The following is a 23,391-nucleotide window of genomic DNA, read 5'->3' on the forward strand; positions in this document are numbered from 1 at the left end:
AATTACATATAGTCAATGGAAGTCAGTGAACAAGGGCTAATATAACAAGTCTTAGTGATCATAAACAAAAATAGACACTCGCATTCATTTACATTTGGGTGCCCAAACCAGAGATCAGAGGCCATCCTTGGTCTACCGAACCTCACTAATCCAGCCCTCAAAACCTGAGCAACTCCATTCTACTTATGTTTAGGTATCAGCTCTGTTCGAGCTGGCAGAACTCTGAGTCAGCAGGTTGTGATTTCAAATCCTACTCCAGGGCTAAGCTCAAAAATCCAGGCTGGCTCTCCAGTGCAGCACCAAGGGAGCTCTGCAGTATTGGGGGTAATGTCTTTCAGACTTTAAACAGAGGTCCTGTCCGACCCCTCAGGTAGACATAAAAGATCCCATAGCAATATTTCAAAGGGGGCAGTTACTTGCAACATCCTGGCCAACATTATTAACACCGGTGTCTTCTGCCAATGCAAGACGGCCACTGATACCCATCTGCACATGCGCACTGGTCCGCCCATGCACGGAAAACCAACGATCTCACCACTGCGCTTAGCCCCAGCCTGTGCACGCATCAATAACATCACCACACACATATGCAGTGATGTCAGTACGCCCCACATGATCCTCCTCAGACTCAATGAAACTATACGGCATTAATAACTCCATTGAGGAATTGGTGTATAATGAGGTCTCCATTTGTCTTTTCACTGGTTGCTGGAGTTAACTAAAAGCCTATTACATTGCAGCCGCTTATCCACCAGCTAATGAAAAATTTTGTGCAGAGTACTCCTCCTGCTTGAAGACAGTAGCAGAGCAGTTTGAGCAGATGTCCAGCTCAGTCAACTTCCACACCATCAGCACTTCCCTTACAAATTGATTTTGGTTGATCATATATTCATATTAGTTAAATTTTCTCCATCTAGTCGATTTAGAACTGTTGTGTTAACTTCTTGGAGCCATTAAGGCCGCCTTAAGGGCGAATAAAAGGACACTGCTGCCTAAACAGCTGTGATGATTTGAGCAGTGCAATCTTTGGTTCTAGCCACTGCATCCTCTGTCGCTCGCAATGATGTCATGGAGTAAGACACCCGAACTGTGCATGCAAGCCATTGGCAACAAACGCCTATTATTAACCCTTCACTCAACACCACTAAAAGACAGAGGTTAGCTGGTCATTACCACATTTGTGGGAGTTTGCTGTATGCAACTTGGCTACTGTCTTCCCTATATTACAAAAGTAACTACACTTCAAAATAACTTCATTAGCTGAACACCCCAAGATCATGAAGAATGCTATATAAATATGCATTTTTTTTTCCTATTTCTGTCCTAGCTGAAATTTGTGGTCCTGGTTGCTTGGTAAAGACAGTTCTTCCTTGATTACCTCATTGGTGTATAAATCTCACCCCAGAATACAAATATCTATTTGGCCATTCTTTTGGTCACCCCTCCTAATATCTCCTCTGTTTCAGTGTCCAACTTCCCCCCTCATGGTTCTGAGAAATCAGATGGGACATTTTTCTGTATTAAACGCACTGTATAAATGCAAGCTGTTTTGTTCTTGTAGTATCAGCAAATTATAATGTAGAGGTGAAGTACGGCCTCATTCTGTAGAAGCAGAACCACTTTGAAACTGAAGTTGCTGGTATTGCCAGCATCTTTAGGTATGATGCGTATAAAGTAGATTACAAATTGATTTAAAAGTTAAGAGAAGTAAAATCTGCTTTTCTTGATCACTGCAATTGCTGCTGTTAAACAACTAATTAGATTTTATTGTCTCAGCTAATTCCAGTATGAGCCAAATTACACTTGACACTCAAATTGGATTCTACACCACATACTCTATAAATCGTTAAAAGGAAGGTGATGGAAGGATAAACACAATTAATCATTTCAAACTCTTTGATGAATTGAGCTTGGAGTATGATCTATATCTAGCCACCTAAGCTGAATTTTCAATACGGCACAGAGGGGTGCGGCATGCAAAGGGCATCGTCTTTCAGATAAGACACCCAAGCATGGCCATGTGATCTTCAGAGTAATCAAACATGTTGCCATATGAACAGGAAATTTCCCATGTACCAGACAATATTCTTACCCCAACCACCACTAAAAACAAAAATGCTCTATCTCATTGTTGTCTGTGGGGACCTTAATTTGTTCCTACAATATACTTTATTAGTACACAGCTCATGGCCAATTGAGGAATAAGGCTTCCTTTAATATGAAAGGTACCGAGAGTGCAGAGAAACAATTAAGAAGTGTGCTCTATTGGATCACCTAGTGGCAAAAGCATGAAAACTACCTCATGACAGTTGACATTGAAAAACTGAGTAATGCTGACAAAGCAATTTAAGTTAAACTTTGACCAAAACTATGACGAAAATCATAACTACAAGAAGCCAGGTGTGCAAGCAGGAAGTGCATATTCTAAGAAAGATTTTAATGCATATATGTATCCCAAGATCTACATACAACAGCTTTACTGAGGAACATGTTTATGCTCCATCTAACACAGCAGCCAAGGCATCAAGTAATTCAAGTAGTTCTACCGGGATCACATTGGATTCCCAGTTTGTTACTTAACAGACCTTCCTGCAATTAGACCACCGAGACCATCACTAACTGCAATATTATAGGAACCATTTTTGACCATGAGATAGTACTGCATTCCTATTATAAAGGCTCTTTATACTTATCTATTCAGTTTAAATTTATTACCATAGAATTCAAATACTTCAGCTGGTTAAGACGTTGGGCAGCAGAACGAAATAAAGTGAGGGATGTGTCAGTCGATACCCAGTTTGTTCGCTTCAACACCCTTGGGTTGGGGAAGCAGGACAATGCCGATTGATCTGCTGCATAGCTCCAGCATTGCCACTTTTCATTTGATATTTGCCCAACCAGGTGATACACTTGGCTACTGCCCATCTTGGGATGACAATTCTTAACTTTTGCTATTCCAATATCATAATGAGGATACCAGCAGGACAGACTGAGTGGAACACACATGCTGAACAACTGCAATCTGTTTGATGCGGAAAGTTCTAAAATTAGCAGAAGTTCTTTAAGAATAATCTGTACAAATGGCATTGTGGTATAAAAGCTGTACAAATACAGAAGCATGTGGGTTTATATTTACAACACTGGAGAAATTTACAGTAAACTTACATTGGCTAAACTCAAATAACCAGTAAATGAGGCTTTAAAGTAGCCCATCTAGATAAGCAAAAGATATGGCTAATCAATTGCTATGAACAAAACACAATATTTTTTCTCCTCTTTGCTCCACAATGTTTTCTCCTGGTCAATACCCAGTTTATTGGCTTCAACGTCCTTGGGTTGGGAAAGCAGGGCAATCTGTTTTAAGACCACTGTCATTACTATATTAAAGTAAATTGTATTCCCAGAAACATGTAGTTCCATTGAGTAGGTCTCAGAGTCAACAGCACTGGGGTACGTAAACAAACTGGCAGAGGGTTTGACAGCAACTTTCTGATGGGTGCCAGCAGAATTCCAATTTCCTCAAAGGTCAACTGAATGTGCCTTTTCAGTTCAGTACATCAAAAAGAGAACTTGCCTTCCACTATCTCAGGATGCTGCAAAGTGCTTTACAGTCAAATGTTGTATTGTTTGAAGAGTAGTCACTGTGGGAAATGTAGGAAACACAACAGCTATTTGCACAGTGCAAGCTCCCACAAACAGCAAATGACCAATTAACCTGTTTTAATAATGCTGAGTCAAGGGATAAACACTGGCCAGGACATCAGTTCCCCTGGCACATCTTCAAATAGTGCCATGGCAACCTTTACATGTACCAAAGGAGGCAGACGGTGTATCCAAAAGACACCTGCATGCGGCTTTGTGATGTAAAGCAATGACAATCCCATGTGCACAGAACAACTGGAACCATGTATGCAAACAAAGGAAGGTCTTTAATTTTGGAGCTACCCTACCCAGAGACCAGAATCAGTTAACATTCCAACAGGAGAGCAGCACAGATAATTCTGGAAATATTTTTCTGAGACATGTATACAAAAGCAGAACCACCTTATAACCACAGTACAGGAGTTCAGCCCAAGGTAACTAACCTCTGCTAAACAGCTCTTTCAGGGTTGCAAAAGAAAACCTAGCTGTATGAAGAATCACAAGAACAAATCTACACTGCTACTCTTCTGTAGTTTGTTGGGTACTAATATACGCTGTCAATTGTTAGCAAATTAACAACCAAGACATTAACAAAGATTTACTATCATATCTTACCTGATATCATCACATTTATCCAGGTTTTATTATGGAAAAGAAAACTCCTAAAGCTATCTCAGAGATTCAAGCTTAAACAAAGAATGATTGCACTAACCTAGTTCCCAGATATGGTTGTATTTGTTCACTATGCAAGTCTGACACAGCAGGTTTTTCCCCTCACTTTCCTCCCACTCAAACTTAAAAAATGATTTTTTTCACTTCATGTTCCCACAATTCTCCCATTGAGGGCAAAACCAGAAAACCTGTTCCCGTTAGTTTGCAAACGTCTCTAAAACCGAAGTCTGACGACAAAGCTAGATCTGTTAGGTTTACAATTCTGATCATTTTGCTTTATGCCCAGTAGGGAAATGCTTCCCCACCCCAGAAACAACCTAAAGGAATTGAAAATATATCAAACTTTTAATTAGACCTACCTCTTTTGAGGTACAGTATGTTCAAACATAGAGTCGCTGCACCACCAAAGACTACATTTTTGATTAGGCTTAACATTCATTCTTTGAAGGAAAACAGGGAGCTCTCCAATATGTGAAAAGTGCCAAGATGTTTTTAAACGGTGATATGGCATAAATATATGTCTTTCCTTCTATTGTTGGACGAATCATTGAAACATGGAATGGTTACAGCGCAGAAAGAGGTCATTTGACTCAGTCCCTGCCGAAGACCAAGTTAGCTAATCCCACTTCCCTACCCTTTCCCTGTAGCCCTGCTAACATTTGTCCCTCAAGCCACAATTGAATCTGCTTCTAATGCCCTTTCTGGAAGTGGGTTAAGGTTGTAACCACTCACTTCCCAAAAACGTTTGCCCTCATATCACCTTTGGTTCTTTTGCCAGTCAACTTTATGTCCTCTCGTTCTTAACTCTTCCACCAATGGGACATCTGCTCTGTCTAGGCCCGTCATGACTCCGAATGCATCTCTCACATCTCAATTAATTGTGAATCTGCAAAGTTAATTATTGCTATAGATAACTTAAGGAGGTGGGGGGGGTTACTTAATGAAATGTTGCGGTAATTTTTCTTAGTATGATGTGTAGTTTATCAATTTGCATTTTATAAAACACTGGTTCAATTTTAATCAATACCTGGCAACATAAGCGGAGCTGGATAGTCAAGCTAAGCAATTGGTCAATCTGAAAACATTGATTTCATATGAACAGTCATGGCAGTGGAGTTCAGTCCTATGATATATAAACTGACTGTCAAATGGAATTATTTAATGACCACAACAAATTCTTCAAAGCATTTGAAGCAACTTTTTACAGTACTGCTGATCCAGGAAGCAACTCAAGTTTCTTGCATTCCCCAGCATACAAAGATTTATGATTGGCAGATGCTATAACCATCAAGCCCCCACTGCCAACGCCCCTTGCCAACCGCAGCCCAATTAAAGCAGAACTTGATGGGATAACTCTTAGAAAAAGATCCATTTGTGTAATGGCAAATAATGGGTGCTAACAAATCCTCTGACAAAAAGATGTCAGCACAAATCTCAATTAATCCAGCAGTTTTGTGGCCATTACATTTCAATATAAGAGAACATTGCTCTGATCAGCAAGGAACCAGGAAGACCTCACAATGAGATCACCTTGATGCTTATTTCTAATAGTTGGAATCCCTGAACTAATCAGATTACATTACCTGAAATATCTCTACAATAAGGGATGGCAGATTTAAACGGTCTTCATCCTTCTTTGCTGATCCAAATTGCTTAAGGGATTTCAGATGTGCATTCAGTTTCTCAACAATTTTTTTCATTTTTAAAACATTTACATTTAGGATTCACAAAATGGATGACAAGTAATGTTTTCTGGCTTAGTACACCAAAACATTAAATAAATACAGGAGGCAGCAAAAGATTCCATCGCATAAACCTAGGCAAGAACTGGCAGGTCCATACCTAGCAGCAGTAGGCAATGTGGAATATGTTCAACCTTGGAACGAGAATTCATAAGAAATTTAACATGGCAAAAGATGCCCCAAATCACAAGGGGAATAACAAAATGGGAGCAAGTCTGGGAATGATTTATTTTTGGAGGTGGGGCTCAGTCCAAATCATTTTTGGTTTTCACCAGGACAAAAAACATTGCTGATTCAATTTGAACTGGAGCTGCGCTTCAATCTGATGGCAAAATATGAAGGAAGTTTCTAACAGGCTACTTTTAAAACAGTAACAGAATCACAGTTACACAGCAAGTTCTGACATAGTAAAACAACAATTGCTCAAAAATCAAACATTGGCAGCAAAGTCTTTGTACAGAAACTTATAGAAAAGTGACCAACAGCTTGACTGAGGAGATGGCACTGAAGACAGCTTTAAATGGGAGGAGAGGGAAGAGAGCAAGAAGAGGTTTAGCTTTGGAATTCCAGAAGTTAGGCTGAGATGACCCAGAGGCTCTGCCATCATCGGTAGCACGGAAAGCTGCAAGTGTTCAAGTCACCAGTACTGCTCAAAATTCAAACCTGTATCAAAGTATCAGGCACATTGAGGAAGTAGTTTGAATGGAAGATACTCCCTCCACCTCCGCGCCGCCGCCAAATCCCACCCCCACCCAATAACATTCTATACATAACCCCATAACTTATACAAGTTTTATTTACAGTAAAGTTTTCAGTTGTGGTTCATTATTCCCTTAAAATGTGGACCAAGTTATATGTTCTCATGCAATTTTTATCAGATTCAAGTATCTTTGAAAGAAAATATAATATTATTTGAAATTTCACCCCTACCCCTACTCCCTATTCATTAGAACCCATTATAAGTGTAAACATCAGTGACTGGGACAGGGAACATGGGAACATTAACATCTAGAGTATTGACATAATATATGAACATGAGTGGGTGGATGGCTGGGGAAAACAATTTTACACAAGAACTACTTCAGCTACATCAATAGATACACTGTTGAGTAATCATAGTGAGCTCAGGTCTGAGCTCTAGCCCAAGCAATAACTACATTTTTAAAATTAATTTTAAAACATATTTTATCAACATACTGAGCGCAAATCTTCCTTAGACATATCTGATTGAAAAGTGAGGCAGACAGAAACAGCAAAACACAGATGAAGGAAACCCTCTAAACTCAAGGTCAACCAAAACTCTGGTGCTGGTATCCCAATACCACAACAAGTCCTGCTCTACCAATTATTCCTCACCTGTTAGTTCCTTGATGCTTCAAATTTGAAGTTATCATTCTCATGTTTACATCCTTCCATGGCTGTCACCTTTCCCTTTCCTTTGTCTGTAACCTGCTTCAGTCCTGCAGCAGTTCCTTCACATTTTCCCACATTATACTCCATCAGCCAAATTTTTGCCCACTCATTTAGAATTATACATTCACTTAACCTATCTACATCCCTTTGCAGACTGTGCCCTCCTCACAACTTGCTTTCCCACCCATCTTTGCAAGCAAATTTGCCAGAAAATTTTCCAGCAAATTTGGATAAACTACCCTCTGCCCCTTCATCCAAGTCATTAATAAAGGCATTCAATATTAATTGCTTTGCTGGACACCTTTTATTACACATGCAGAACTTTTAGGAGGGAAATCATTCTAATCTCAAGTTCCATACTCTCACGTTTGTCTACATTATCTATTCTTCTCAACATCTTAAAAACTTCCATCATACATTATCAATCCTTTTTCTATGAAAAAGCAAGTTCACCAGACTCTCCTCATAGCTCGCAGCCCCAAGTCTCATCTGAATCCCTTGCAGCACAATTCTTTTTATTTTTAAAAACAGATGCCCAAATTGCACAAAATGTTCCTTCTGTGATGTAACTAAAGATCCATTTAAAGTCTATTTATAGTCAAAAGAAAAAGAACTTGCATTTATCACCTTATCCCATCTGTCTTGAGGCCCAAAAGGACTTGAAAGTAATTATGTGAAGTTCAGACACTGCTGCTAGCAGTTAATTTGCATGCAGCAAGATTTGCAAATAGAAATAAGATCATTGGCTGATTAATCTGTTATTTTATGGTGTTGCTGGAGGGAAGAATGTTAGTCAGGACATCAGCAGAACTTCTTACTAACCTCATAGGGCCTTTAATGCTCATTTGAACTATTTTTTTGCCAGTCTTTTCAAAGTCTCATCCGAAGGACAGCATTTCTAACAATGTAGCATTTCTAACACTTTCCCTCAGTAATGTAATGAAGGATCTATTTAGATTAGATGTTCAAATCTATATATATTCAAAAAAAATGGAGAGGGATTTGAACAACAACCTTCTGACTTAAGAGCTGAGAATACCACCAATTGAGCCATGCATCAGCTCTCCTCAAGATACCTCTCAGCACAATTTAATTCAATACAAGAACACTCAACAGTAACCATTTACGTAAGGCGTGGGGACAAAAAATACATTTATATCCTATTTCATCTTAAATACTGAATATTCCTCAACACATGCAAACTGTAGAGCTTGCTACCACAAGGACTACTTGAGGAGAATAGCATAGATGCATTTAAGAAGCTAGATAACTAAGAGGGAAAAAGGATATGTTTAATAATACAAGATGAAGCAGGGTAGGAGGTAGTTTACGTGAAGCTTGAACACTTCCATATAGACCTGTTGGGATGAATGGCATATTCCCGTGGTGAAAGCTTCTACATAATTCTATTTAAAATTCAGGTTCCCTGCACCAAATATGAATTATTTTGCTTTTATCCACATTAAAATCCCACTTCCACTCCATAGCACATCTATTTACTTGTTCTAAAACTCTTCGATTACCACGAGCTTCCCTTGTATTGATCATACAAAATCAGCAAACTTTTTATTGCCTTCTTCAACAGCACATACAACAATAACGAATGGTGGGAGACCTAGAAGAGATCCACAGAGCTCTACTGCTAACAACACACCACGCTCAGTCTTTCCATTGTTTTTTTTTCAGAAAAGTAGAAGCTTGCAGAAAATTCCAAAATTGCTCCATGTGTGAAGTACATATTTGTTCTCTCTCCATGCCCCACCTCCAAACACTCATTTCTAAATAAGAGACACTAACTTTCGAATTAGGCACAAGATGGTGCACAAAATGGAGTTAAGTTGTGAAGAGGACATAAAGGACAAAGGGGTATAGGTAGGTTAAGTGAGTGGGCAAAGATCTGGCAAATGGCATATAATGTGAGAAAATATGAAATTGTCTACTTTGGCAAGAATGAAAAAAAGAGGCATATTATCTAAATTGTGAGAGATTGCAGAGCTCTGAGATGCATGAATCACAAAAGGTTAGTATCCAGGTACTGCAAATAATTGGGAAAGGTATTAGAATGTTATTATTTATTGTGAGGAGAATTGAATATAAAATTAGGGAGGTTATGCATCAGTTGTACAGGGCACTGGTGAGACATCTACTGTATTCTGAAGTAGAGTCGTACGGACTCAAAACCTTAACTCTGTCTTTCTCTCCGCAGATGCTGTCAGACCTGCTGAGTTTTTCCAGCAATTTTTGTTATTGTATCGTGTACAGTATTGGTCTCACGTAAGGAAGAATGTAAATGCGTTGGACTCGTACCCCGAAATAGAGCGTGGTCCTTTGAGGAAAGATTGGACAGGCTGGAGTTCAGAAGAGTAAGAGGTGACTTGGTTGAAACATACAAGATCCTGAAGGTTCTTAACAGAATGGATGTGGGAAGGATGTTTCCTCTTGTGGGAGAATCTAGAACTAGGAGTCACCCACTTAAGACAGATGAGGAGTATTTTTTTCTCTGAGAGTCATGAGTCTTTGGAACTCTCTTTCTCAAAAGACAGTGGAAGCAGAGTCTTTGAATATTTTTAAGGCAGATGTAGATAGATTTTTGATAAGCAAAGGGGTGAAAGGTTATTACGGGTAGAGAGGAATGTGGAGTTGAGTGGCCTGCTCCTAATTCATACGTATGTTCATATGATTTGCAAGTATGGGCTTGTTTATTTTCCATACCTAACTCTCCATCAAAGATATGCATTTTGTTTTATTAATTCACTAGATGTGGGTGCCACTGGCAAAGCCAGCAGTTGTTGCCCATCCTTAACTTCCTTAGAGAAGGTGATGGTGAGCCACCCTCTTCATAGCTAAGTGACTTTTTAAGTCATTTCAGAGGGCAGTTAAGAATCAACAACATTGACATGGGTCTGGAGACACATATAGGCAAGACATAAGGATGGCAGATTTCCTGCCCTAAAGGATATTAGTATACCAAGTGGTTTTTATGGCAAATTGGTAGTGACATAGTCACCATTACCAATACTAGCTTTTTATTCCAAATTTATTTCATTAAATGAATTTAAATTGTCCAGTTGCCTTTGTGAGATTTGAATGCTCATCTCCAAATCATTAGCCCATGTCTGTGGGTTACAGCATTTAATAGACAGCACAGCTGTGAACAGCATTTGAAAGTGGGGGAATGATAAGCTTGATACACTATGACACAAGATTCCACTAACACCACCACTTATGCCCCAACTTATTTATATAATGGCATGTTTGTGATCAAAGCTATTATGCTTGCACTGTGTACATTCCATGCTGCCCACAGTACAATAGTCTTAAATTACAAAAATACTCCTTAGTATTTTTCCACAGACTAAATGCTAAAAAATTACATTGTTTCCTGAGTATTTTAATAATCATTTGATGTTTAATTCAATCCTGCTTCCTGCCCAAATTATTTTTGGCAACTGGCAAAGTAAAGCTCAAGGAAAGCTTTTAGAAATACTGTAAATTACACAAACAGATTGGATCGTGGCTTTTTAAATTCCCAGTTTCCTAGCATTGCTTCCCCAGTACATAGAATAAAAAGTAAGCTTTACATTAGTGCTAATACCAAGCAAATAAACAAACAAACAAACCATTCTCCGTGATTTTTTACTTTAGAAATAAAGCCATAAAGTGCCGCACCTTGCTACTCATTTCCGCATATGCCACTGATCATGATCACATTGCACCTCCCATCTCACCATTTTTCTAAAATAAGCAACCTTTGTAATAGCACTCTCCTTGGGTCATTCAAAGTTAGGGTTTTTTTTTTTAGAAACCTTTCTATAAATATCATATTATGTATCAAAGTCCTTCACACAGTTGACTGCTATTTGGTGAAATTCGGTAGCCATTTTATGCATAACAATTGTCAATGATCTAACATATCTGGTGGTGGTTAAGATGGAGGAATGCTGGGACAACTCCCTGCTTTTTTTGAGAAGTGCCATGGAATCTTTAAAGTCATCTCAACCACTAGAAATGGCAGGTGGAACCTCAGTTTACCCTTAACGAGTTAACCAAAGAACTGCACCTCCAACAATGTAGCAGTCTGCACTGCAGTGTCAGCTCAAACTAGATGTTGCTTTAGTAGGCCTTCAAGTCCTTAAGCTTGCAACCTTCCAATTCACACAACCTTTCAACTCAGACAAAAGCACCATCAATTGTGCCAAGTCAACAGTCTTCAGGTTTCTAGGTAAAGGGCAAAGCAAAAGCAGTGTCAAGCAATCATTTCTGATGAAGAATCATAAGGACTCGAAACGTTAACTGTGTTCCTCTCCACAGTTGCTATCAGACCTGCTGAGTTTTTCCAGCTATTTTTGTTTCAGATTTCCAGCATCTGCAGTATTTTGCTTTTATCAAGCAATCATTTGATCATCTCAAATCAGGAAAGATTTCATCCAAATTGCTAAAAATCTGCAGGTGCCCTGAAATAACAACTTCCTTGTGAATGTTGCACAGAATATTGGAAAATAACCAGAAATTAATCTGTTTTAAAATTATATTAAACTGTAATATAAAAATAGTTACAAAAAAAAGAGGAAGGGAATAAAGTGTTAATGAGTCAGTTGTTTCAGCATTCAAGTACTAGAATCTTAAAAAGGAATTTCAGAGTCATCTAGATTCTATCATCTTTGCATAGTCGGGTTTTGTTCAGTTTTGGCTACAGTGGTTCATCTTCACTGCTGGGGAAAGGAGGAATGGGAACAGCGTTACAAACATAACTCTACACCTTAGAAACCCATTGTCCTTTGGTCAACCACACAGAAATGTTAATGGCAAACGTACAAAGATCATTTGCAACGTTTTGATACAAACAAGAATCTTTGTTGATGACAGTTCATCAAAATGGCATAGCTGGGCACCAGCCTCGGCACATGCTGAGGGGCTGGGAGAAACATTTTCCGCCACTTTGTGGATAAAGGTCAAGCAAGTCACAATGGAAATTTGCCAAGTGCAGCATCACCAATGTCAGGAAATGGGTCTGTTGAGGAACAGCATAAGCCTGAAAGAGGTTTAACTATTCATCAGATTGGTTAAGAATAATTACATTGCAAAAGGCACAAAACACATTCTCATGTGCCACTGGCATCAAGCGTACCTTTTGCCTGTACTTAATTCAGTTTAATATTTACCTTGCACTCCAGTCCATTGCATCAAGTGTACAGTTGAGGGCTTTTGAAGAACATTTGTTGTCTGGTGATTATTTTAAACTTGAATTACTCCTACATTCTAGCAGCCCTGAAAACATTATTCAAAATAATATGAAAAAATTTGCCACACTCCCAGATTTAACTTTGAGTGGGGAATTGCACCAAAAACCAAAACGTTCAGTTCCAGGCAAAAAACTACATACTTATGGTTCGCATGAGCTAGTCTTAACATAAAAATTGATGATAATTGCTTCTGTTTTAAGTCACAGCTTAAACTTTAGAAGGTTTTTCTTCCAATGTTCACTTTTTAGAAGCATGTTAATAGAATTTTAACATTATGGATTTGTACATGTGCCAAATTTGGCCATTTAAGATTTTTATAGTTTTTAATCTACAGTCTCCATATGAGAGCAGAAAGAGGTTCCTTCAGTGAGGTTTGATTTGTGTTATTCTTACCGGAGCAGAAGTTCCTTTGGGAGTTTCTTGTTTATCACAGCTTCATCGTTGTTCGAGAACATCTAGAAAACAGAGGGCTAGTATTAGAACATGCCAGGAGCAAAACAAAATTTAAACAAGGAGAACAGAAATAAACACGGAGATTCCATTCACTATTTCACTGCTGTGTAAAGTAGCAACAGTTGATGATGGAGAGCACAGAATTGAGTGACCATTTCAAGTCAGGGTTAGTCGCCCGCAGGCATCAGAAACAACAGCAGTTGGGCATTGGCACTAACATGTGAATCATTACCTCATCCATCCTTGATCAAGATTTAAAAAAAGGAAAAATTTATGAAAAAATTCATATGTTGCGCACAAACATAAAATATGTAGCTCAGCAATAGAGGAGCTTAGGAGTAATCCTGGCTTTCTGTTTCCAAGGTCTCATCTGGGCTATCTTATTTGTCAGTTGAAAAAAACATTACAAAGTACTGATCTTGCCTCCCAAGCCTGACTCTTTCAGTGAAGGAATGACACATATATATGGGAGGGGCAATGTATGAAGCACAATGATTTTTTAAAATATGTATATATAAAATGGTTAAATACAATGCCAGAGTGCAGTAGGTCCCATTCCTCTCCCAAGGCACTGTGCAGTGCCAATCATAAACCGTTAACTTTCTGTAGGATACTCCAATAGGAAGCTAGATTTTTTAAAAATACATAGCTATTGTACCTTTCTGGTTAGTCTTCCAAGTCAGTAAGCATTGTACAGAACTACAGCCATCAAACCTCAACCAAAAAAAGTCTAGCTCAAATACGATTCATCAAAAAAAAACAAGTGAACAAGTAACAAGCAAAGTTTACTAATCAGCAGTTAGCAAACAGCTATCATTAAAATGAGCAAGGGAAGCCAGTGACGCCATTCAAAATATTTATTTCAAAATTTTTTTGGCTGTTTTATTTTGTCAGCAATTTCAGAGCAAATATAAAGATGTGATAACAGCAGTAACTCGCATTCAATGTGATTACACAAATATATAATTCACAAGATTAAAAATAAAGCTAAACTAGTCCATTGTCATTTTTTCAGTATTTGAAATCTCTCAATGCTTCACTCCAAATGCTGAGGTCTTCTCACATCTATTAGCTACACTGAATGAACAGACTCAGTAGCAGGCTGCAACATCCAGGTTGCGCAAGTGTCATGATGTGCAAATGCTGCTTAATGCTGCTTTCGTTCTGACTCTCATGAACACTACTTTGAGCCAGGACAGTGGACCTGGTACAATACAGGACTTGTCTTGTGACAACTCGGACATTCATTAAATGTTCCGGGATATGCTGTTTATTGTTGAAAAGCTTTTTGTCTTGGACTCATCAAGATACTTCACAAAAATACCAACATAAGATATTCGATGGAATGACACCTAACCTACCACTCATATATCTCTGATATGTGGATGATACGTTTACTATATTTAAATCTTCAGCTGCATGTAACAATTTCTTTACATGTCTTAATGGGCTCCATCCTGCGTTCAAATTCACCTTTGAAATGAAGCAGTCAAATGAACTCTCTTTCCTTGATGTACCAGTTGAGAAATCTGGCAGGGGATTCTCTACCACAGTAAACCACAAGCCTACCTTCACTGGTCAATATACCTATTGGATTCCTACAGTTCCACAGGCCAAAAGATTGGTCTTATCAGCAACCTTGTAAAATAGGGTCCCAAGCCATTTGCTCGCCATGCAAGTTTGATGCTAAAATAGGGCGCATCAAAGGAAGCCTGCAGGATAATTGTTACCCTGATCAGGTCATTGTGCGCTGTATATCATGCAAGCTCATGAACGGGCCTAAGGCTGCCACTTTCAGCCCTGAAAAGTGCCTAGTCTACCCAAGATTACCCTGGAAGGCCAAGGTATCTCAAAAATTTGAGCAACAGGTAAAGCTAGCTGTGTCATGCTGCTACTGTGCAGTCATAACATAGTGGTAATCGCCACCAACAGGATGCCACCACTAAGCCAAAAAGACGTTCTGCCTATCACACAAATGATTAATGGTGTATATGAATTTCAGTGCCAGTGTGATGCGAGCGCAGTGAGAGACACCTGATGGCCTGCTGTGGTTCAATAAGGGAGATCAAATCATCTTTTCAAGAGCAATAACGAATGGGCATTAAATGTCGGTCTTTCCAACAAATCCCAAATACAAAGAATGGCCATGAAATGTAGCCATACATCGTCAAGACAGGTGGATCATATCAGCGTTTGCAACGGGCAAACTACAGACCGTACCCAGCTATCCCATGCGTGTATAACTCAAAACAGGTGTCCAACATCAGATGTGATTCTGCGATTGGACAACATTGGCTAAATAATCCTCAAAGTGCTGGCAACTATTTAAGATAGTCATTCAAGCTCACAATGTGTCGCATTTGCATGTACTGGAAGCTACATATTAATACACAGACTTAATGCAGACAGGAAGAACACAAACTATGCCTGTTTCAGCTAAACAAAATAAGTGACAGCCATTCACTGACTCATTCCTCAGGGCAATGCTTTGACCAATCAGGGTCAAACTGACTGGTTTAAATTTCAGGTAATGCTTGGCAGTTAATAATCAGTCACCATCACTGGTGCATTCTTCATGGCAACACCACTTGCCAACCAATCAGCACTCTCTTCACATACAGTATAAACTGTCGTTTTCCCCGGATATTGGTAATCATGAGAAGTGTCCTGACGAATGCAAGAAGAAAAGCTTAGACATCTCTCTTTTTTCAGCAATACTCAAGTTCTGTACTACCAAATATGCTGTTTGTAAACTCCATACCATTTCACACCAAAAGCAGAACAGAAATGACAGTACAGAAATCTCAAAGCCAATGATGCCCACATCTCATGAACGAATAAAAAAAAAAGGCATTTCACGCAATTAAATAAAAGACATAAGATACCTGTGTTACCAGTAAAAGTTTGTACAGAAAGCAATGGCTCTAGGCAATGTATTTGATTAGAGAAATTACTCTTTAGAAAACTTTACTTAGGACCAGTGAATCCTGTAAGACATTACAAACTGTCACAACTCATGACAAGAAATATGTACCTGTATATCAATATCTATAAGATGCGACTGTACAATGCACCTGCAGTTCATAGCACTACGGTACTGGTAAAGTGGCTTATTAATAATATGCATATTAAACTTATGTGCATATGAAAACACAATAGGGATCCAAAAACAATAAACACATCTATTTCGGTCTGAGGAGGACGCATGCAGATATGTACATACTGAGTGCAGGACAAGTCCACCCCCAGAAAAACACAGCGGGGGGGGGGGGGGGAAAGAAAGTTTAAACAGAGTTACTTTGGCCTTTCTTGCACATGTCTCAACGTGTCTGGGCTGAAGGTAGCAAATAGGTTGCTAACCACTTGAGCACAGTTGGTGCATGGCCGCAAAAGATTAAGGGGGAGCAGGAAAAAAAATGCTTGCCAACGATGCCCACATCTCATGAACAAATAAAGAAAAAGTATGTCACACAGTATGTTTTTGATTAGAGAAATTACTCTTTAGGAAACTTTATTTTTCCAATCCATTTTTCCTCAAATTGTTCGCATTCTTTCCATTTTCTTCAACTACTTCCAGTTTCTTGCCTTTATTTCCAACAAAAAAAACTAATTAATTCCACCCCTCCTCCCTCTGAATCTACCACAGAGACTCAGTGAAGTGTTTCCTTTTGCTCTTGACCTTTAGTAAGACCACTGACCTCAGAACAGTGGAACTGTTGATCCCTGCAGTGAAAGTGATTTCAATTATAAAATCTGCTGGGAGTAGCTGACATCAGATTAATAGCTCACTGGTGTGCTGCAGATTATAACAGACAAGCACACATTACACATTAACATTGCTAAAATCCTACAAAGTCAATTATATTTCAGCTCATTGTTAACAAGGTTGTAGAAAATCATTCCTAACTTCAAAGTTGGACAAATCTTCCCAAACCAGATTTAACATTGGTCTAGTTCTTCTTATATTACAGATCACACAACAACAGGATTTAAGATGCTTTTCCATTGGTCTGCTTTTCATTGAAGGAGCTTGGGGTCCATGAATCACTCCCAATGCCTTGGCTGTTAAATTTATTTTTTAAGCCAGTCAGCCACATTAACAATGCTCTCAGAAGCTTAAGATATAGAGTAATTGAAGCTAGTGGTGCTTCAAATATCTAATACAGCCGTTATTTTAGAGCCAATAGGTAAACAAGGCTGCAGTATCACTTCTGGTAGCATGAAAATTGCAGAACTACCTCAAAAAAGTGTTTCTCCTCACCTCCAGCATGTTGTTTAAAGCAGCTGAACTGGGCCAGTAATGAACACTTGCTGCCAGCCTCTAAGCTGCTTGACTGAAGATAGCTCAGTACACTGGCAGATGAGTTTGTGGCCAGACGAGACAGATTTGAGATGGTTGGCAAAAAAAGGAGTCAGGGTAGATGTGAAGAATGTTTTTTATCTAAGGAGCTACAATCTGGACTGCGTTTCCTAAAGGGAGTTGGAAGCATATTCAATAGTAACATGTAATTGAGAATTGGATAAATACCCGAAAACGAAACATGCTGAGTTTATGGGTAAGGAGCAGAGCACTAATCGGATGGCCCTTTCAAAGAACCGACACAGGCACAATGGGCTAAGTGGCTTCATTCGGTGCTACATTATTCTGCAACTCAACTAATATCTGCCTGAAAGCAGCCTTGGAGACACAAAGAGTAGGTAACTACACCTCATGGACTGTAGACTATATTAACTAAAGTGTATACAATTACAAGGGGGCTAGATAGAGTGGATAGGCTCTATTCTCCTTGGCTGGGTAAGAGGCAGGAAATTTAGAGGGGTTTCAAAGGGAATTTTTTTTCACCCAGAGAGAGTGTGGGGATCTGGAACTTACTACCTCAAAAGGGAGTAGAGGCAGAAACACTCGTAATATTTTAAAAGTACTTTGATATGTACTTGAAGTATCGTAATCTAAAATGTCGCAGGCTAAAAGCTGGAAAGTGGGATTGGGCTGGACAATTACTTGTCGGATGGTGTGGACACCTAATGGGCTCCTTCTGTGCTATAAATTTAAATAATTCTATGATCACACTGGAGAGACCTCTGTTGTCTGTGTCATCCTGTCATCTCTAAAGGGAACCTGCCTCCTTACTGTTCTTGGATTCAAACTTGGAACTTTCAGCCCAAGTCAGAAACTTAGTCTGTCCAGTTTCCTTCTATATGGCATCAGATATGCTGCCCTGCTTTTCAATGATTTTTTTCTTTATTCTTTCATGGGATGTGGGCATTGCTCGCAAAGTCTGCATTTGTTATCCCTAATTGCCCTTGAACTGAGTGGCTTTCTGGGCCATTACAGAGGGCAGTTAAGAGTCAACCACATTGCTGTAGGTCTGGAGTCACATGTAGGCCAGGCTGTGTAAGGATGGCAGATTTCCTTCCCTACAGGGCACTGGTGAACCAGATGGGTTTTTAGAACAGTGATAGTGATACTGAGACTAGATTTGCATTCCAGATTTATTGATTGAATTAACATTTCACCAGCTGCCATGGTGGGATTTGAACCCATGTTCCCAGAACATTAGCAGTGACAACATCACTATGCCACCATTACCACTTTAAGTAGACAACAACTATATATTATGGAGTTGCTGAAGCTGATCCTTGGTCCAGGCAGCTCCACATTTCAGAATCGCTAGTCTATCAATATATATAAGATCAAGCTTCCCACTGCTCCTCAGCAGAACTCAGCCAACCTGATCAGAAACTGCAACCTTCCTCATCTGTATGGCTCAGTCTCGTGGTAGGCATTTACAAACTGTGCCAGAAGTGAAGCTTAACTGATTTTTAAAAATTATTCATTTGTGGGACATGAGCATCCCCGGCGAGGCCAACATTTGTTGCCAATCTCAAATTACCCCCAGGAAGGTGATGGCAAGCCATCTTCTTGAATCTCTGCATCCTTGAGGTATAGGTGCACCCACAAATCCTGGAAGGAAGTTCCAGCATTTTGACCAAGAGACAGTGAAGTAATGAGGATATAGTTCCAAGTAAGGGTGGTGTAGGCTTAGAAAGGAACTTGTAGGTGGTAGTGCTCCCATGCAACTGCTGCCCTTGTTCTTCTCGGCAGTAGAAATCACAGGCTTGGCAGGTGCTGTCAAAGGAGCCTTGGCTAGTTGCTGCAGTGCATCTTATAGATGGTGTACATTGCTGCCAAGGAGCACCAGTGATGGAGGGAAGGTTTAACATAGTGGATCAAGCAGGCTGCTTAGTCTTGGATGATATCGAGCTTGAGTGTTATTGTCATCCAGGCAAGTGGGCAGCATTCATCCTGACTTTTCCTTGTGGACGGTGAACAGCCATTGGGGCGTCAGGTGGTGAGCTACTCACTGCAGAATTCCCAGCCTCCAAACTGCTCTTGTAGCCACAGTAGTTATATGGCTGGTCCAGTTAAATTTCTGTTTAATGGTGACTCCCAAGATATTGATGGATTCAGTGATAATAATATTGTTGAATCGCCAAGGAAGATGGCTGGATTCTCTTTTGTTGGAGATGATCATCATCTGGCACTTGTGTTACACAAATGTTGCTTGCACTTATCTGCCTGAAGCAGAGCAGGTATTGCTGCATGTTAAGAACATCTTTTGCTAAAAAAGACTCTTTCAAACAGAGAGGAAAAGCAGTTTTGCAAAATATGCAAAATCACAGATACCTAGACAGTTTCAGTCTGTAAGCTTAGACCACTCACCATGTAAAACGGGACACTAGAAAATCAAAATCAATACTTTAAACACCCCAGGAAATTTCACTATTTAATGATTGGCACAATATGGTAACCAATTAAACACCATTAGTTGAGGTTTTTTTTTTAAAAAAATGTAAATATCTGGTTAATGGATCATCCATCCCTGTGATAAACAGATTATTATAAGTAGTAAATTAGCATGTTGCTGCACACTTACAGTATGGCAGGTCAGATCTGCATTCTCAGACTTATAAAACCAACAAAAAAAAGTGGAAGGTTAACAAAAAGTGGCAGGCAGACTGATAAAAATCTGACCTAGAAATAAACATTTCTTCATACACAGGAAGAGAATAGTACTACCCTGAATAACATCTCACACATTTACAACGAAGAGCACACTGCACATACATTGAAAGAGGACTTAACTTTTTAATAACTAAGTAAACCACACAAAAACTAAGGGCCATGGTACAACATAGCACCAAGAGTAACAACAGAGGGGAGACAAAACAAAATAGTTGGGCAACTCCGAGGTTGGGTTTTAGAAGCTCATAGAAGGGAGATATAAGTAGTGAAGAAGTATAGCTAGAGTAGAGTGTTACAGACTGGACGGGGAATGGGGATTAATTTAATCAGCCCTACCTTCTCCAAGAAGGTGTTTTTGATTCTTGATTCCTCCCCCCTACTTTATAAGTGGTGGCATATTTTTCTCAATCCTTCAGTTTTGGAGTTATCCAATCCTTTATTAATAACCACACAGCAAAACTGAGATAAGGTAAAGAGGGTTGGTTTACTGTACATGCACACAAGACATGGGAAAGGAGCCTCACAATGCCTTCCCCTTTTTGCAATCATACAACAAGAGAGATAAGGGAAAGAAAGGGGTACAAGGCAAGACCACAATAAAAGTTATGGTTTTACGCGAGTCCAGAATCCAGAATCAAAAGTCCAAAGGTTAGCAGCTGAAACTGTTGCAGAGTATCCCAACTTTCCAGAAGTGAGGGCTTCCACAATGGAAGAAGGCAAGCAGAGATGAGTTAGTCTTGAAGGCACACATACAGATGTTCCAAGGTTCCAGTAGTTCACAGTGTAGATGAGGGCCAGGCCATTGGCCTGGGCAAAGCTCTTTCTGCTGCTACCTGTTAGATGATAAAATGGTAGACTGCCTGGGTTCAGTTCCACATGGCAAAATTACAGGCTCTGGCAGCTTGGGGGAGGTCTTGAGCTTTTTAATACAGGAGTCAGGGTCCCTTTTGTCCTTTGTAGACACGCCATCTCGGCAGCTAGGATTCTTCCTTGGAAATGCAAAGAGTCCTTGTGCTGTTATTGATTTTTGGGGGTGGGGGGAGCATTGGCACTTTTTGAGAGATAATTAGTCTCTGCTGTTTGTCTGGAGGTTAGAAATTACTCTGGTATGAGTCATGACTAGTCAGGGTAAAGCCTTGTCCATTTTAAAGATAAAAAAATTGTATGAAGTAGCCAGGTTGATGTAGATATACATAAATATTTTCCTTCCCATCTTCTGGCTCAAACAGGAGCCTTATGTTTTCACAAACTACTAAATCCATCCGTTGTACCATTGTCATACAAAATAAGAACAAAGAACAAAGAAAAGTACAGCACAGGAACAGGCCCTTTGGCCCTCCAAGCCTGCGCCAATCATATTGCCCGTCAACTAAAATATTTTGCACTTCCGCATCCCTCTATTCCCATCCTATTCATGTATGTGACAAGCTGCCTCTTAAACACCACTATCGTACCCGCTTCCACCACCTTCTCTGGCAGCGAATTTCACTACCCTCTGCGTAAAAACTTGCCCCGTTCGAGAAACCTTAATATTGGGAATTTAAATAAACTACTCTTTGTATGAAGAAAGCGTTGGTGATAATGAGGAAGAAAGCTGAACACTGGAGGAAGGTATCAAAGGTAAAATGGGCAGAAATGGAATTCAATCCAGAGAAGTGAGAAGTAATGAGTTTGAGGAGAGCAAACAAGGCAACAGAATACATAATAAAATGGTAGAATGGTACATATAGGAACAGAGGAATCTGGAGTGCATCTCCATATATCCATCGAGTTAAAGGTGATGGTGGTTAAGAAAGCATACAGCATTCTTTTCTTTATTAGCCAAGGCATAGAATACAAGAACAATGAAATTATGCTAGAACTGCATGAAACACTAGTTAGGCCACGGCTCAAATATTGTGTACAATTCTGGTCCCAGTATTATAGGAAGGATATGATTTCATTAGAGAGGGTAGAGAGGAGACTTAAAAGCCACAAGGAAAGATTGGATAGGCTGGTGTTGTTCCCTCTGGAATAGAGGAGGCTGAGGGGAGATTTAATTGAGCATTAAGGTTATAGGGAGCCTAGATGGAGGAGAGAAAGGACCTATTTCCCTTAGCAAAGATGTCAATAATCAGGGGGCATAGATTTAAAGTAATTGGTAGAAGGATTAGAGGGGAGTTGAGAACAATTTCTTTCACCTAGATGGCGGTGGGATTCTGGAACTCAGTGTCCAAAAGGGAAACAGAAACCCTAAAAGTTGAAGTGCCGTAACCTACAAGGCTACATACCAAGAATTGGAAGCGGGTTTAGGCTGGATAGCTTTTTTTTGGCTAGCACAGACAGCAGGTCAAATGGCCTATGTTTCATAAATTTCTATGATCCAATCAAGCCCACAAATCTCCCCAGAGAGCTATGGTTTTTATTTGTAGGGGGTAGGGGAAAGGATGTAATCAATCTGTTGACACTGTATCTTCACTCAACTACAAGTTCATTGCATTTACTGCTCTTTTATTTTTTCAGACAATAACGTCTGAGCTTATAACCTCACTTTGCTGCCAAGCTATTTGATATCCAAGTCAGATCAAAAACAACTCCAAACAGAAGTTCTAGATTTACCCAAATAGTAAAACTGGTTCAATATGATTGCCACAGTGAGACAGTACCCATATTACCTTCTCCAGCATCTCAGTTAAATTACTTTGAAAAAGGATTCCAAGACTTGGGACACAGCTTCAAGTCTGCTTAAAGCATTGTTAGTCAAGCATGATAATGCTGCTTATCTGCTTTTTAGGAGTATTTTTAGAATCCTGTAAATAAAGTTGGCCATCCGTTTTAGCCTTAACTATTCAGCCACACTGTGGTGTGTTTTGCTTTCCAGTTGACAAGAATGTCTGGTGTGCAGTACACGTGAAATAACTTGGCAAACGGTAACGGTTAAGAATGTGGCCGATTCCTCTCATTTGCAACACACCACGATCTAAGTTTTGAAACCTATGTGGCACAGATCAATGAATTTTGCTACAAATATGAGTAACGTGAATTGGGAGAAACTCTGAACTGTAACAGAGTTTCACAGCTCCAAAGAAAGAACTATTTAAAATGGGAGACCATGTAAGAAATCTCGATTTCAACAAGTGTCAATAGTCTGTACAGTCTTTGCTCTGATCAGCAGTAGTTTCTGCTTTCCTCAAGTCATCTGTCAGCAACTGATCCTGTA

At 39.5% G+C, this 23,391-nt stretch overlaps 1 protein-coding gene across 4 annotated transcripts in view; it reads right to left on the minus strand.

Annotated features, from left to right (window-relative positions):
* Positions 1–23,391, minus strand: part of LOC121294038 (F-box/LRR-repeat protein 20) — a 127,980-nt gene that overhangs the window by 69,106 nt on the left and 35,483 nt on the right. For 3 of the 4 annotated variants that reach the window (XM_041217547.1, XM_041217546.1, XM_041217545.1), the window contains one exon: positions 13,106–13,167. In XM_041217547.1, coding sequence (XP_041073481.1) covers positions 13,106–13,167 — 62 coding nt within the window. Of the gene's footprint in view, positions 1–12,631; positions 12,738–13,105; positions 13,168–23,391 lie in introns of those variants that run through there. The other variant, XM_041217548.1, reaches the window with a different exon arrangement.

This window comes from Carcharodon carcharias, chromosome 23, assembly GCF_017639515.1.
Source record: "Carcharodon carcharias isolate sCarCar2 chromosome 23, sCarCar2.pri, whole genome shotgun sequence".
NCBI classification, from domain to species: Eukaryota; Metazoa; Chordata; class Chondrichthyes; order Lamniformes; family Lamnidae; genus Carcharodon; species Carcharodon carcharias.